Genomic DNA, 15,751 nt, shown 5'->3' with positions numbered 1-15,751 from the left:
AAGATAATGCAGTTGCTATGTCAGGCAAGACTTGCTCAGCATTATTAAAATTCATGTTGCTTTATGAATTTAAGACTTACTTCAGCACAATGCAAAGTATGAATTCAACAATACTCTGACCTACAGAGTAGTCTTCAACTAATATGCAGTCTAGCCATGGGAAGATACCAGATTTATCAGTGGATTGTAGGTAGCTTTGTTGGTGTTGCTTTTGATGATCAACAGGGCAATCAAATGTGCATGCTTGTTTTATCATCTGTCTGCCTGAAATTTTTTGCTTGCTTGTGGGTTTTTTTTGGCTCTCTTCTCCTGAAGTGTCATTGTTTTGTAAAAGGACTGGTTGGACTTGGTTATAATAATTATGAAAAGAGGTTTGGTTGGTTTGGTTTGGTTGGTTTTGTCTGATGCCACTGGCACAGAGAAGCCTCTGCAGCTGTGTTTGGTTTCCAAGTTAATGCTGTCTGGGTGTTGCTGTGGATAGATGGTCTCTGAGCCCTGGCTGTCTGTGCAGCTGTGAGGAGTGACAACATAAACTTAGTGTTAAGGTTTTTGTCAATACTAATTAAAAATCATGGTTAAGGGCTCTCATTCAGCAAACACTGACTGCTGCTCAAAGCTCTTAGATATGTTTTTAATCTTGTGAACATTCCAAATATATTTGGTCTCATTGCAACTGAAGCATATATTTTGAATCCTGTGGGTCTACTGCTTTTTAAAAGCAAATAAATGGCTAGAATTCATATATGTGCTTGGTAGGTAAAAATCAGGAACCATAACTGGAGTTTTTATGTAGATTTACTTTTGGGAGCAGGTTCTGTATTTCTGCTTCCCTGTGCTGGGATTTACTCTGTTATGCTTTTCCCTTCAACTAATTTTTCCTACGATTTCTCTTACATTTAAGCCTCATTTGATACATTTAATATCACTGCTCATCAGCCTAATTACCCTTTGGTCCCACCTCCTTGGCACAGACCCTCACAGAGAGGCTCAGTACTCCTGCCTCAGCTCCTGCACCATCTGCTCCTGCCAGCTCCAGCCTGTGTCCGTGGTTTCCAGAGGACGTTTGGTCTCTGTGCTCTGCTGGCTCAGGCACTGCAGCTGCATCCCTGGCAGCTGCCTGCTGCCTTCACTTACCAGCTCCTGCTCTGTCTCTTCCTTCCCATTTCTTCCTGTCCCATACAAAATACCTCCATGCTTCAAAAAATGTAATAGAATGGGGTTGATGTCCTTCCCAGGAGCTCAGGGGGCTCTGCTTGTGCACAGGACCAAGTCTGTACCTGCCAGCACCACCAGGTACAGTAATACAGGGTGCCCCTGATGCAGGGAATGACTGGCATCTGACTCCATGCATTCAGAATGCTGAACAATTGCTTTACTGAAACTATATTATATTACATTACTATACTATTAATATTATATTAATACTATATTACTATAATATTATACTATATTATAATTATCATTATAATTATTGTATTTTTATTGTATTGTAGTATATTTGTATTGTATTGTAGTATAATTACTATGTAATAGAATATTATAATATAACATTATAATACTATATTATTATATTATTATATTTTTCTATTTCTATATTATTACATTAAAAAGATGCTATGCTATGCTATACTATACTATACTATACTACACTATACTATACTATTACGTACTAAAGAAAATTCGTGACTGTCTCCACACAGCCAGGACACAGCTTTTTCCAACTGGCCAAGGAAACCAACAATCCTCAGCAGAATCTAATTGCCCAATCACTTCAGGTAAACAATCTTCTTGACACATTCCACATGTGCAAAAACAACAGGAGCAGCAAGTAGAGATGAGAATTGTTTTTTCTTTCTTCTCTCTGTGCTTCTCCAGGAAAAAGCCCTGAGGGGAGAGAGAGAGAGAATTATGTCTCTGTCTGTTCAGAGAATGTGAGTGCCACACTCCAGGTCCTTGCAGAAGAGGGGATGAGGAGTGAGAAAGGGACCTTCATGTTTTAGGGTGAGAACCAGCCAGCAGGGGCTCCATAAAGCTTCTGCACCAACAGGCACCATTACACTGGGGGAAACTGAGGAGAACCCACCTCAGCAAACAGATTGGTCATGGCTCCCTGATCCATGGCAAGCATCAGCAACCTGGAATGGCTGGGTTTGGTTTTGTTTGTGGTGTTTTTCATACAATAGCATCCTGAAATGGTTATGTACAATTGAGAACCTCATCAATATTACATCTGCAACAGATGGTGAAAACCTCCTGGCATGCACAAGGAAACCATTTAGTTCTTCAGACAAGATCTCCAGTGCCAGGCAGAGCATCTGGCCTCTTGGTCCATCTTTGAGGTGCTCTGGTGGAAACCCAGAGGCAGCCAAAGAGCTCCCTGTGACCCCAGGTGCACACAGGAGCACCTGTGAGCCACACTGGGGTGCTGCTGACAGCAATTCATTGGGGGCTTCGTGACCTGATTTTAAACAGCTGCAATGAATTGCTTTTGCCTTGAATTTTAAACCATTTATTCTGGGAGAGCAGAACACTTCTATGAGATGCAGCATCATGCTGAATGCAGGAGGAGCAGATGACAGAATACCTGGTGTTTTTTTGGAAGATGGCCCCTGAGTCCTTGGGGATGCAGGTTGCATCTGTGAGCAGCTCCTGGGCTGTGCTTTTTGGGTTTTGTAGCCCTGCTGCTGTCGGGATGGACCTGGGGTGATGTTTTGCAGCACAGTGGCAGCAGCAGAACTGCTTCAAAATAAAGGCACCAGCTACAATTCTGACAAATGTACACTCCCAAGCAGGAGCCTCAGGGCTGGGAAGGGCACTCAGCTCATCTCAGTCACTTACCAGTGAGGCGTGTAAGACAGAAAGTATTTACCTTAGGGGAAAATCACAGCATTTTCACCCGATTATATGGATTTCACTTGCCAGTCAAGGCTCTTACAGCTGAGAGAGATGTGAGGCTGCTATCTAAAACAGTTTGGACATCCAAACAAATGTTCTTCCCAGCTTGCAGAAATGTTAGTAGTTGTCCTGTAGACTGGAGCCTGTTTGGAGAAACAATGTCACCATTTGTGTTTTGACTTTTGCCAGAGAAGGGAGCAGCCTGCCCATCAGTTTTTTCCTGCCTCAAGAGACCTTTTCATGACTGAGTGATAAGAAAAAGCAAATTGTAGATGTTAACAGAGCTCTTTATGTTGCAGTGGATGGATGCCATGTTGTACCCAGCTGCACCCACCCTCTGGCTCCCACCCCATCCCATGCTGGATGGAGCATGGTGCCTTTCCATGTACACTTGTCCACTGAGGAATTGTGCAGCTCACAGATCACTGTTTGATTTCTCTGTCTCCTGCTGCCCACAATCTGCCTCCTGCACATCTGCTGGATGGCATGAAACCCTCAGCACCCAGGAGTGGGTGTCAGTAGGTCAGTGGGCTGTGCTGGTTCTGTGCTCACTCCTGAGTACAGCCTGCAGCAGTGGGGGGTAAATGATTAACCTGCATCTGTTCTGCTTTTTGCACCGAGACTCTGGACTTGCCTTCACTCCACAGCCACCGAACAGGGAAGCTGCCATTGAAGGCAGCCAGCTCTCCCTGGGTCTGGAGCCTGAAATTCAAAATCAGCACAGCTGAACCCTAAAACAACAAGATTTCTGCGTTAATGCTGATGTGACAAATGCTAATAGCCACAACCACGTGGGAGGACAGGAATTTGTGCTCTCTTTTTGATGCAATCACTCATAATTATGTTGACTAAACTTTTAATTTAGTATACCCTTTTTAGAAAGGGCATGGCATGAAGTGGTTTTGCCTTGTCCAGGCAAGCTAACAATTCAAATTGTTTGCTCTTTTCTTGTACAAGGAGAGAATTCTATAACACTGTCTCTGTACTGTGCCTTGCACTGAGTCTCTTTCACCTATTTTTGTCACATTCTTGACCAAATACTGGGTTTGATTTTGACCCAGATCTGTATAAATTACTGTAGCAATAGGGTCGGAATTCACACACATGTGTACTGAGCAAAGGACAAACCTATGGCCACAAAATGGGCTGTGATGAAACCAGGGAAACAAATGACCCTGACAAGGACAATGCACAAGAAAATGGTGATAATGTTTTATGGCACAGAGCAGAGCTGGGCTTTTTGCCCTCCCAGCTTCAGCACATAAACCCTCACCTGCTCCATTGCTAACGCACCTGTTGCCCTAATGGCTTGAGGATGGAAGAACCTTTGCCCATGTGCAGTAATGCCAGCATGCTGGCTCGTGCTTTGGGAATGGCTGGACTCAAAAAAAAGAGGAAGTGTTAATTTGGAGTGGCAATTTTGCTCCTCTAACCCCCATTCTGTGTTGTCAGACAAGGCAGCAGATAACAAAATGGACACTTTTCTGCCAGAGACACAGAGATCCAAAATCACTGAGCTTCTTCGTGTTTATGAGTGATTAATGTAAAAATTAATGAGGGTTTAATGTAAGTAAGGAATAGAAATGACTTAGTCCCAAGATCATGAAGTTTCTGCAGAGCAGAATTGCTGAATGATTTAGCAGAGGACTAAATAATGGACCTAATCTCATGCAGAGCTGTGAAAGCACTTCTGTCTGTTTATTTGAAGTGAAAACTCACATAGATGTGTGTACAGATCACTGCTGTGCAAACTTTTCTCCATCCCATGTAAAACTTTGTGTTCTCTCGTGAGAAACCGTCAGTGAGGGGCAATCCTGCTGAGCCAGGTACCCCAAGGTGGCCAATACCCCAGGCTGGGCACTCACACCAGCTGAGGATCTTGACAGGAGCAGGTGCCATGAGCCATGAGTGGGGAGCAGAGCAGCTCCCCAGACAAACCCCCCTGGCTACAAGCGGACTATTTTGCCTCAACTTTAGCAGAGTGGGCTGGGGCTGGAGTAAAGGCTGCCTCTTCCACATGTGAGTGATGCTGGGAGCTGCTGGGTCGTGCAGCGTGCCCTGGATGACGAATTGTCAGAGCAGGCTGAGAGCAGCAACCCCTGCCTGAGCACAGCCAGCCCTGCAGCTGAACCCTCGGCATGTCAAGGCAAAGGGGAGCCTGCCCCATGCTAATGAAAACTCTTTTCTCAACTTCTCCTTGGCAAAGTGCAAAGAGATCCTCTTTTCATGCCCGACGACTAAAAATAAATCCTATTTTGGGTTTCAGAAGCAGCCGCGTGACTAAATGAGCCCTTCAGTTTCATTCATGTTTGCTGTCTATTAATCTGTTCTCCTCACCCTCAGCAGGGTATGACTCAGGGCTTCACATTGTCTTCCTCCCTGAACTATCTGTGTTTTGACTTTAAATTCTGCTGTCTGACGCAAAGCAGTGCTGAAATCATGACAGTTTGATCCAGCCAGCTCCCAGGAGACTCCTGATCTTTACTGGCTGGTAAATGTAGCACTCAGAACAGCTATGCAGAGCAGATATCGATATTTTTACACCAAATGTTGGTAAGCAGATGTCACAGGCTTGTGAAAAGCCTTGAAACTCCACGGGAGAAAATATGTGAGTATGTGTGTGGGAGGCCTGGAGATAAAAATAATTCTGTGCTTCTATGAGAAGGCATATATTCCTTAATCCGTTGGTGTTTTGCTATTCCTGGGCAGGGTACTCAAAGTGGAGGCTGCTATGCTGGAACTTTCCCTGCTGATTCATCTGCTGCTTTTGCTGCTCTTCCAGCCCAGGCTCTGCCCTCTGGCCCTGGCTGTGCTGATAGATCCCATGAGCAGAGGGTCTCTCCTATGGGGTGCAGAGATTATCCCGAGCTTCTGGCATCCCCTAGGAAGTGTAGGACACTGGGCAGGTAGCAGCAGTGAGGCAGCAGGGCTGGGCTCCTCCTGCAGCCACTGGAGAGGCTCATACACACGCCATTCCCTGTTAAATCCATGACTGATCATACTACTTGTTGCTATTAATATTTTTACTTCATCAGAACCTACTAGTTGAAGGCTCCTGTGTTGGAAACAGTACAGATGAGTAAGGTACTCATTGCAGCTGCCCTGGTCACACACCAGATTGTGCACAGCTAAGAGATGGATAAAAAGATAGAGCAAGGAGAGCAGCTGCAAATGTAACCATAGTTTACAGGCCCTATACAGCCTCTGAAGTACAGATGGATGACAGGATCTGTGCCAAAGAGGTATGACAAAGGCACGCAAATTCCAGGAGTTACAGCAAAACATTACCTGTTGAGACTCCTGTGCACCTGTCTCATCTGGATGTCAAATAAATGTGCCTTTCTTTCAAGTCGAGCTTTCTAGGAACTGCTGAGTTGAGTTTCATTGCATGCAGGCAGTACCTTTTTTTTTTTTTTTTTTAAATAAGCAGGCTGCCTGAAATCCTGAACTTGTAAATGTTGGATAAAAGTCCAGATTTGGGTTTTTTTGTTTTTCCTTAGCTTTTCCTGTTCTTGAAATGTCCCTCAGGGAGGTGTGTAGGGCAGGCTGGTGTTAAACCTGCTTAATCTTGTTGCAGTGTTGAATAAAGCCCAGTGATCTACAGCCAGTGGATGCTTGCCTTGACATCCCTGCTTTTAAAGGACTGTGGTTAAAAACTGCAAAACCCTTATTTTTTCCTTACAGTGCTGTATTTATCCCTCCCCTTATGACTTTGGAAATGAAATTTGAGCCATTTATTGTGCACTAAATTTAGGGAGGCCAAAAATATTTGCATACAAATATGATTGATCTTTCAAGCATGCAAAATGAGCAGAAAATGACGAGTCTGATGTTGATACAAGCAGAGTTCAAGTATTTCAAAATTAAAATAATTTAAATTAGTCTGTATCTATGATGGCAGATGAGCTTTTTCAAAGGAAAGAAAACCTCCTCTTTCTCATTATATTCAGAGTCAATGAAGATATTAAAGTCAGATAGGGACTGAATTTTAAATGTGACAATGGCATTTATTCTGCAGGAGATGTCATGTCTGTAATGAATTGTAAATTATTTTTAGTTGCCGCTAGAAACAGAAGAAGGGAGGGAAATAATCAATATTGACACAACCCTGCTTTATTTTTAAGCAGTGCTGATCTTGGTGGCACCAATTAGAGGAGGAGAGAGCCAGAGCTGCAGAAGTAGAAACCATTCTGGTGTTTAGAAAAGACAATGTGCTGCCTCCCTGTTTCTGCTGGGATGGTTGCCCCAGCAAGATCATCGTTCCATCCTCTGCTGGGAGCTGGGCAGGTGTGGTGGGAGCCCATGGCCCACGAGCTGCTGTGGTTCTGGTGTGTCCTGGGGCCTGGGCACAGGGACAGTGACCCCAAGGCCCTTTGCCAGAGCATCCTTCCTCCTCAAGACAAGTTTCCTGGCTTTTCTTTCCCCACTGACTGTAGGGATGATGATATTCCAGCTGGGCTATGACAAAACAGAGTGGGCTGGAGCCCTCCAGCCTCTGTTTGCTGCAGTGAAGTTCCCCTCCCAACCCCATGCCCTCCTTCTTGCATGGAATGAAAGAAAAGCCTTTTGTTGCAAGGTGCAGTGTTGATTGATTAACTTTTATCTTCTCATGATGCATGACTAGGTGAGGGAGAGCATGTGACAGGGCAAGCTGTTCAGAGAAATCACTGCAGATAGGGCTGGGCTGCTCCCAGGATCCACAAAAGGATGCACATGGTCAAAATTCACTCAGAAAAACAAGATTATACCGCTTCTTTGCTTAAGCAGTTGATATTGAGCTAATTCTAATGCAATTTCCTAAAATTGAGAGATGCTGTGATGTGATCTTACTCTTGTATAAAATGCCATGGAACTTCTGATGACAGAACAGATCCAATTTTCAGTTGCATGACTCATTCTGAGGAAAAGAATGCTGTACATTTAATATGACCAAAAAAAGTACATTCAGTAAGGCCCTCCTTATAGGGCTGTGCGGATGCAGCCAATCATAAGCACAAAGTCCAGGCAACATTTTTTGATATGGAGCAAAATTGACAGATGGATTGTAGAGAGCCTGTGGAAAATTTTATCCACTGAACCCAGAATAGCCACAGCAGAGACCTAAGCCAAGTGTCTGGCTGCCTTTATATGCTGTAAATCTGAGGTGAGTGGTTAAGGAGGATGGAATCTTGCTCATGTGCCAAATAATTTGGGTTGTCTGAAATGTGCTCTAATGCAGAAGAGCATGGATAGATGGATGGGGTTCAACAGGATGATTTCATGGGAAAGAATTTGCTCCATGAGTATTAGTCATTTGGTGACAGAATGCACGAGAGCCTGTTGGGAACACCTGCAGAAGCACAAGAAAATTCCTGGAAGTCTGAACGGAGTAATTTTCTGCTGGCTGTTTTTTGTGATTATTTTGTTTGTTGGTTTTGACGCTTTTTGTTATTATTTTTTTTTGTTGGTTTTGATTACGTGGAGTATTCTGTCCATGGGCTGAGGTGTGTTGGTGGCAGCAGTGTCTGCAGAGCTGTTTTGTGGGCACTCAGAGCCCTGCTGAAGGGGATGTGGTGCTCAGCAGTACAGTACCAGCTGCTCAGAGGGCACCTGGACCTTGCCCTCAGCTCACTGCAGCAGTGCCTTTGTGTCCCTTCCCCAGGGCTGCTGTCACGGGCCCTAATGCAGTATTGTTTGGGCTCTTTTCTTCCTGGGTCTGCTAATGAAAGTGTGTGTGTTGGATGGAATCTGGGGCCAGAATAAAGCTGCTGCTGAAGAGTTTCAGCACAAAAACTGATACTGTATTTTACTCATAAAACTACATGAGGTGAAGCAAGATCTCTATTTCCAGATCTCTGTGTCAGCTACAGCAAATGCAGCCAGGATTTTCTTGTTGTCTGTTCATGGCTACAATTATTTCTAGCTTACTGTTCTTACAATAATTTATTTTTGTAATGTTTGTTGGCTTGGAAGGTACATTCATCCTAGGTTTTTTTGCATTTTGTGCTGTAAAAGGTCAAAATTGTCAGCAAAGATTTATTTTTGGGGAAAAGGAATCCTTATTTAAAAGCCAAAGCAGAACAACCTTTCTGTAATAGAAAGGAAGCAGAAGGAGCAAGCTAAAACTGTGAGCATCAGCTGAAGCCATGTGTTACATCCTGTGTTTTGTGATTTATAGCATGGTGGTATTTACTCACCCCAGTGATCCAGGCATGCAGGTGCTGCCCTTTTTCAGTGCTGAGGATGCAGGTAAAGCCTTGAGGGCATTTTCAGCAGCGCCTGGCAGTGCCCCAGGGATGGGCAGTGCCTCTCTGGCTCCATCCCCATCCAGAGCAGTGCCAGCCTGGGCCCTGTCCATGCCACAGCCAGGGCACACAGGATGGGATGGAGGCTGCTGGAGCAGGAGGAACCTTCTGCCTTCTATTTCCCCAATGTGCTTCAGTTTTTCCATTTACCTCAGACAAACAATGGAGGGGTGTCCTTCCCCCTCTGCCCCTCCCTCAGGAGTGCCCATCTCTGTTGGTCCAGAGCTCCAGGGCCTCCTGCACTGATGACAAGGCCATGAACTATCCCTGCCCTGTGACAATGCCAGAACTGTGCCACAATAGCTCCGTCAATGAACTAAAGAGAAAAAATAAAAAAAGCCCTGCTGGCCATAGCTATTGAAAGGCCGTCTCCTGCCAAGGCACGGGCACAGCCAGACGCACTCACACTGACCCTGGGTGCAGAGTCATCCTCACAGCTGGGCTGCACCCACCTCGGGGATCGCTCCTGCCCCACAGCCCTTGGTGTGTGCCCTGCTGCTGGTTTGGTCTGCACCAGCTCCCGAGGTGTCGGTCGGGTTTATCGAGTCCTTCCTCCCAGCCTGAGAAGCAGAAGGCACTGGCTGTATCACGTCTGCCTCCTTCTTTCTTTTTTATTTTTAAACCTTTTCCCCTTTCTTCCTGGCCTTCCTTTTCTCTCCTTATTTTCCTCGTGCCTTTTTCCCCTCTGTATTTTTTTACTTTTCTCCTTTCCCGGCGGCAGCGCAGGTAGGGCTGCAGGGCCGTCGGGCCGTAGGATGTAGATTGGGATGCAGGGATGTTGGGATGCTGGGATGTAGATTGGGATGCAGGATGCAGGGAGCCCCGGGGCTGCGCAGGAGGATCCGATACCGAGAGAGCGGTGCAGTCGCACCGAGAGCCGGTGACGCCGGGGCTAGGCTTGCAAGGGAACACATCTCTATAAAATATAATATATAGCCCCTGTCACTATATGAATTATACACATATAAAGATGCATGTGTGCGTGTATAAATGCAGATCTGTTGTGTCCGTGCGCTGCCAGCGCCGGCCGGGCTCGGGCGGGGAGCGGAGCGGGAGCGCTCCCGGGAGCGGCGGCTCCCAGCCGTGCCCGCGCACCGACACAGCGCTCCAGGGACGGGCGGGGGGTTCCCTCGGATCAAACACCCTCCGAGCCACTTCCCAGATGGATCCGCATGCAAACAGTCCTTATAGTCACTAGGACTGCCGTGGGTTTGGGATTTTACCCTTTGTTGCTGTTTTGTTTGTGTTTTCAGTTCCTTCCGCAGGGTAAAAGGTTAGAGATGCTTATAACCAAGGCAGAATTGCTACAGTTGTGTTATTTATTGCAAAAAATAAATGGGAGGAGTGCATGATATATTTATTTTCCCTATGGAAAACTGCTCTTATGTTTCACCTAAGGCTGTCAGAGCAGGAACACATCTATAGGAAAAACCAATGAGTTTTCATAGCTAAATTTCACTGGAAACATTAGAGTCACATCAGAAACAACTGCCAGGAGAATGAGAGAGAAAATTACTGCTACCATGGAAACATCCCAGAAACAAGATATTTTCTGTGTCTGTTTTTCAGGGAACTTTTTTCAGTCTGTATTGCCTTTGTATGTGTTAAATTTTGGTCATGGTTGCCTCATTTTGTAAAGAGCAGCTTCTTCATCTTCGTTTGTTGGCTAAAAGATGATTTTCCTGTTTGTTAGGTTCTAATAGAGGAGAAAATATGCTCTCCATCTAGACTGGCTTCACAGTTATCGATCTCAAGGCAAAAGAGCTGTTTTGGCATATTGTCCTTTGAGAGGCACAGAAGAGAATGTTTACAATATTTCCTAAAGATAGGCTAAAATGTCCTGTTTTAAAAACAAATGTGGAATTAAAGTGTGAAAGACTGGGAAGGAATCCTCTTACCTTGGATAACGCAGTATATTTAACAACAAGATTTATGACCTGAACTGATAGCTTGTAAAAGAAATCATTCCCAAATTTTTCACAAGGCTTTCAAATATCATCTACTAATAAATTAGAAGTAAAAATTGACCTAGAGGCAAATGCACAGAAAATATGTAGAGAGGAGCCAATGATCTGTTGTTCCTGCAAAGGAAATACCCAACTGAGCAACATCCTTGTAGAACACGAAACTAAACTTTGCCTGGCTGCACACATTTTTATTTCAGTGGGATGCTGACAGCCCTTGCAAAGGCTGTAACAATCCAAATTGTGTGCAGAGAAGGAGGGTGAGTTCCTGGTCTTTGTCAGAGGGAGGTGCTTGGCAGATGATTATAGAAGGACTCTCCCTTCCCCCATCCCTTGGAAAGCACAGTTTCTCATGTGCTGATCAAACGAACTCTGCTAATGACCAGTCTGCTGAAAAAGAAAGCTTTAATTTAATACTTATTTGCTACAGAAATAGAAAATTAGGTGATGTTTTGTTGGGGATTTTTTGTTTGGTTTTTTTTGTTTGTTTGTTTGAGGTATTTTAATGGATATATACATTTATGTATAGGGCTAATGCCTTTTCTGTGACAGAAAATGAAGCAATGTGCTGGCTTTGACTCAGGGCAAACTCAGATCTGGAGGGTGGGACTGTCTGATTAGCTGTTGAACTAATCATTTGTGAAATCAATGCTCAAATGTATCCGGGCTTGAAGTCAGAAATGTTTGGGGAAATTGTTTGCTATTATGCCTGTTAGCCTGCTCATGCATACTGAAGGGGGGAAAATAAGCAGCTCTCTGAACTGATAGTGCTTTAATTATTTAGTTTAGTCACATTATGTTAAGGACAAAATCAGAGTGGAAAAAGTCTACAAGTGAGCTGGAATGAACATATTCATGCTCACTTTCTGCTTCCAGCAGTGGGTAAACACATGTGTACACAGCTCTTTCAGGCTCTCATGAACCACCAGAGTCAAAGCCAAAAACCAAAGGAACCAAAATAGGTCAATTAACCAAAGCAGTTGATCTCTTTATCATTCCTTTCTCGTATTGTACTTTATTTGTTAATACAAGTGGGTCAGAGAAGAGTCCCATGTGTCCTGTGGCCCCAGTGTGCCAGTGCCTGAAAGTGTCTTGGGGAATGACCGATGGCAATTTCCCCTGTGCCGTGGGGAGGGTGCCCAGCTCCCTGCAAGGCTGGGCTTTTGCAGCTGTATCCTCATGCACAGTGGTGCTGTAATCATCTTAGTTCTGTCACAGGCATGTTTTTCCCAGTTCTGTTCCAGAGTTTATTTTTGTCTGGTGCAAGCTGGGCAGACATGGGCTTCTACTGATCTATTCTAACCAAATTTGCCTGTGGTCATGTTTCTGCCTGTCCTGGGACCTGATTCAATTTCTGCTGGAGTGAATGAATAAGCAAATGAATGAAATCACCGCTCAGAACCTACCTACTTGAGCTAAGATGGGCTTTCAAGGATTCAGTAAAATTATTTTATACCTTTAGGATAAGTTATATTTTTCCTCTCATATAACAGATCATTGCCCTGGGAAGATGAGTCATAGAGTCATTAACTGATATTCCATAGTAATACAAATAATTTTTTAATATGGAATAGCAAAATAAAAGAAATAATAGCTTCAGTACTATCAGTAATGACAGAAATAAACTTGCAAGTAATTTTATATATCATGTTCTTTTCATCACAATAATTTTATTGCACTTTAGCACCATTCAGCAGTATTGTCCTGACATGAAATTAGATGCCCTATGGAGCAATCTCACAAAATATTTTTGTCTGTAGTTTTAATATTAGTATTTTGAGCAGCATTTAAATGTATGGATACACCAATTTTGTCATTTAGGTGCTTTATTCTCATGATCAAAATGACATCTAGGTGTGTCTATGGGCGTTTCATGAGTTATGTAGGGTTGGTATTTTGTACTTTGGTGCTGCCATTGGACAATTAATATTCATAAAGTACATGGAGCATAGAGATAATAAATTTCTTGCATAACTCTGTTTCCTAAGCCTGTCTCCTTGTGTTAACATCTTCTTTTTCTTCTTCTTCTTCTTTATTTAAAGAATATTTTAAACATGGCAGAAACTAAAACCTTCCAGCCTGGAGCAGCCTATGCTCTCACCTTTTTCTTTGTCCTAATCTGTTGGGTTGATGCAGCCTCCTTCCAGCAGCACCAGCTGCTTCAGAAAGACCCAGACTATGCAATGAAAAACCTACAAAGGCTCCCAAATCCCGACATGATCAAAGCCCTGGAATACATAGAGGACCTTCGCAAGCAAACCAACAAGGGAGAAAGCAGCCCTGATTACAACTCTTATCAAGGTGTCCCCTACCTCCTCCCACAGAGAGACAGCAAGGACCAGCTTCACCTCCCCGATAACGTGAGGGATTCTTTGACTGAAGATGAGTCCCAGTGGGTTAAGGTGATGCTGGAAGCCTTGCGGCAAGCCGAGAAGGAGTCAAAAGCTGGCCCAAAGGAGAATAAACCCTACGGTCTGGGTTCAGATAACAACTTTCCAGCTGGAGTAACTGATGATTACGAGGCTTACAAGTGGCCCGAGAGGTGGCAGAAGTACCTCAAGATGCCCCTTGGGCACTATGAAGAGGGCTCAAGAGACAGTCCCTTCAAGCGTACCAACGAGATCGTGGAGGAGCAGTACACCCCCCAGAGCCTCGCCACCCTTGAGTCCGTGTTCCAGGAGCTGGGAAAGATGGCAGGACCCAGTAACCACAAGAAAGAAAGGCTGGATGAGGACCAGAAGTTGTATACAGATGACGAAGATGATGTGTACAAAGTGAATAACATCGCCTATGAAGATGTGGTTGGAGGAGAAGATTGGAATCCCATAGAGGAAAAAGTGGAAAGCCAAACCCAGGAAGAGATAAAAGATAGCAAAGAGGAAATTGATAAACATGAAGAGGAGATTGACGAGGAAATGAAAAGATCAGGGAAACTCAGCTTCCTTGAGGATGAAATAAGAAGAGAAAATAAAGATCAAGTGTCAGAGGATGTTTCAAAACTAATGAATTACTACCTGAAGAGGCTGATGGGTAGTCCTGGGAATAGGAAATTAAGGACTGGAGGAGAACTTGAGGAAAAAAGAGCATCCATGTTTTTGGATAAACAACTTGATCCTCAGGCTATAGCTCAGCTGATAGAAATCTCAAGAAATTTGCAAATTCCTCCTGAGGATTTAATAGACATGTTGAAAGCTGGAGAAAAAAAGCAGCTTCAGAGTGAAAGGTTGGAAGCAGAGCAGGAAATGGAATTCCCAGAAGACCTTGATGAGATAACTGAAACCAATCTAGGACAGAGTGATATATTTAAAAATAATATAAACTCTAAAAACGGGTACATGAAGCAGCCTCTTATTCCAGAAAATCTACCCGAAGACCTCAATATTGAAGATATTGTGAGCCTTCTGGGAAATGACAATTTAGCTAACCAGAATCCCTCCTACTTACTAAATCGTCTTAATCAAGAAAATGATTTGCCAAGACTGTCTTACATTCCCAGAAGATTGAAAGGGCACCTGTTCCCCAAAGCTGCCTGGATGAACGACTTGGAAAGGCGACAAGCGGAGTACGAGAAGCTGAATGAGAAGGATGAAGAGCTGGCTGATTACTTGGCAAAGGTGCTGGCAAAATACCCCGAGGTGATCAATACCAACCTGATGAAAAGAGTCCCTGCTGCAGCTTCTGAGAGCAACCTGCAGGAAGAGGAGCAGCTGGAGCAGGCCATCCGAGAGCACCTCAACCAGCTGGGACCACAGGAGGCTGCCAAGCTGGCTTCGCTCAGCAAAAGGCTCTCCACGGCTGGGGAGGCTGATGACACACAAACCAGGCAGTACCTGGATGAGGATATGCTGGCAAAGGTGCTGGAGTATCTAAAACAGGAGAAATCAGAGCTTGAAAGAGATCACATCACCAAGCGAGCAATGGAAAACATGTAATTGTTCCCCAAGTATTATTTCTCTTCAATGTGTTGACTTCTATCCCAATTCAGTTGTGATTTATTCCTGCTCTCACACTAAACAACCTATGGTAGACTATTTACCATTGAACAGTCTGCATATCTTTCTCAGAGCTGTTATATTGTTTATTGATATATGTTATAAATTATGGGGCAAACAACAAATTGCTTCAAGTGTTTTAAGAAACAATTTAATGATATCAAGTAAAAGTATAATATGTAAACAAATGACCTTTGCATTGTTAATAAAACATGATAAATGAAGAGTGACAATTATAATTTGAAATTTTTAAGATTCATTGGATTATTTTGTTACTGTCTGTAGTGGTTTTTGTGCAGTATCGAATAAAAAATAAAGCATTATATATATATATAGTTTTATTTACAAGGCTTTTTCTATTCAGTGTTTTATTGTTGATGAATAAATTATTTCTGGACAATCGACTTTGTTTCTTTGTGACAGTTGAGAAAGTCATACTAATTGGAAACATGTTTTTACTTCTACAGACGTCTCTTCTGAAATGTATTATTTTTCCTACAAATTAAGTTGTAAGCATAAACTTGTGGTTTTCTGGGCCATGAGAACATTAACTGGTGTTACCCTTAAGGGCAGGGGGTACCTAAAGAGCTTGCTGAAGTCAATCAGTGTAATACCT

General features: G+C 43.7%; 1 protein-coding gene across 2 annotated transcripts in view; it reads left to right on the top strand.

Annotated features, from left to right (window-relative positions):
- SCG2 (secretogranin II) overlaps nucleotides 1-15,539 on the top strand; it is a 30,432-nt gene extending 14,893 nt beyond the window's left edge. The window contains exons 1-2 of one of the 2 annotated variants that reach the window (XM_005424653.2): nucleotides 9,898-9,905; nucleotides 13,186-15,539. In XM_005424653.2, the coding sequence (XP_005424710.1) occupies nucleotides 13,198-15,075 (1,878 nt within the window). In that variant the 5' untranslated portion in view covers nucleotides 9,898-9,905; nucleotides 13,186-13,197 and the 3' untranslated portion in view covers nucleotides 15,076-15,539. Of the gene's footprint in view, nucleotides 1-9,897; nucleotides 9,906-13,185 lie in introns of those variants that run through there. The other variant, XM_031060051.1, reaches the window with a different exon arrangement.
- Nucleotides 15,540-15,751: the final 212 nt, after the last annotated feature.

The sequence above is a fragment of the Geospiza fortis genome, unplaced genomic scaffold, assembly GCF_000277835.1.
Source record: "Geospiza fortis unplaced genomic scaffold, GeoFor_1.0 scaffold318, whole genome shotgun sequence".
Taxonomy (NCBI): Eukaryota; Metazoa; Chordata; class Aves; order Passeriformes; family Thraupidae; genus Geospiza; species Geospiza fortis.
Note: the sequence above shows the minus strand (reverse complement) of the source record. Positions and strands in the feature narration are given on the sequence as shown.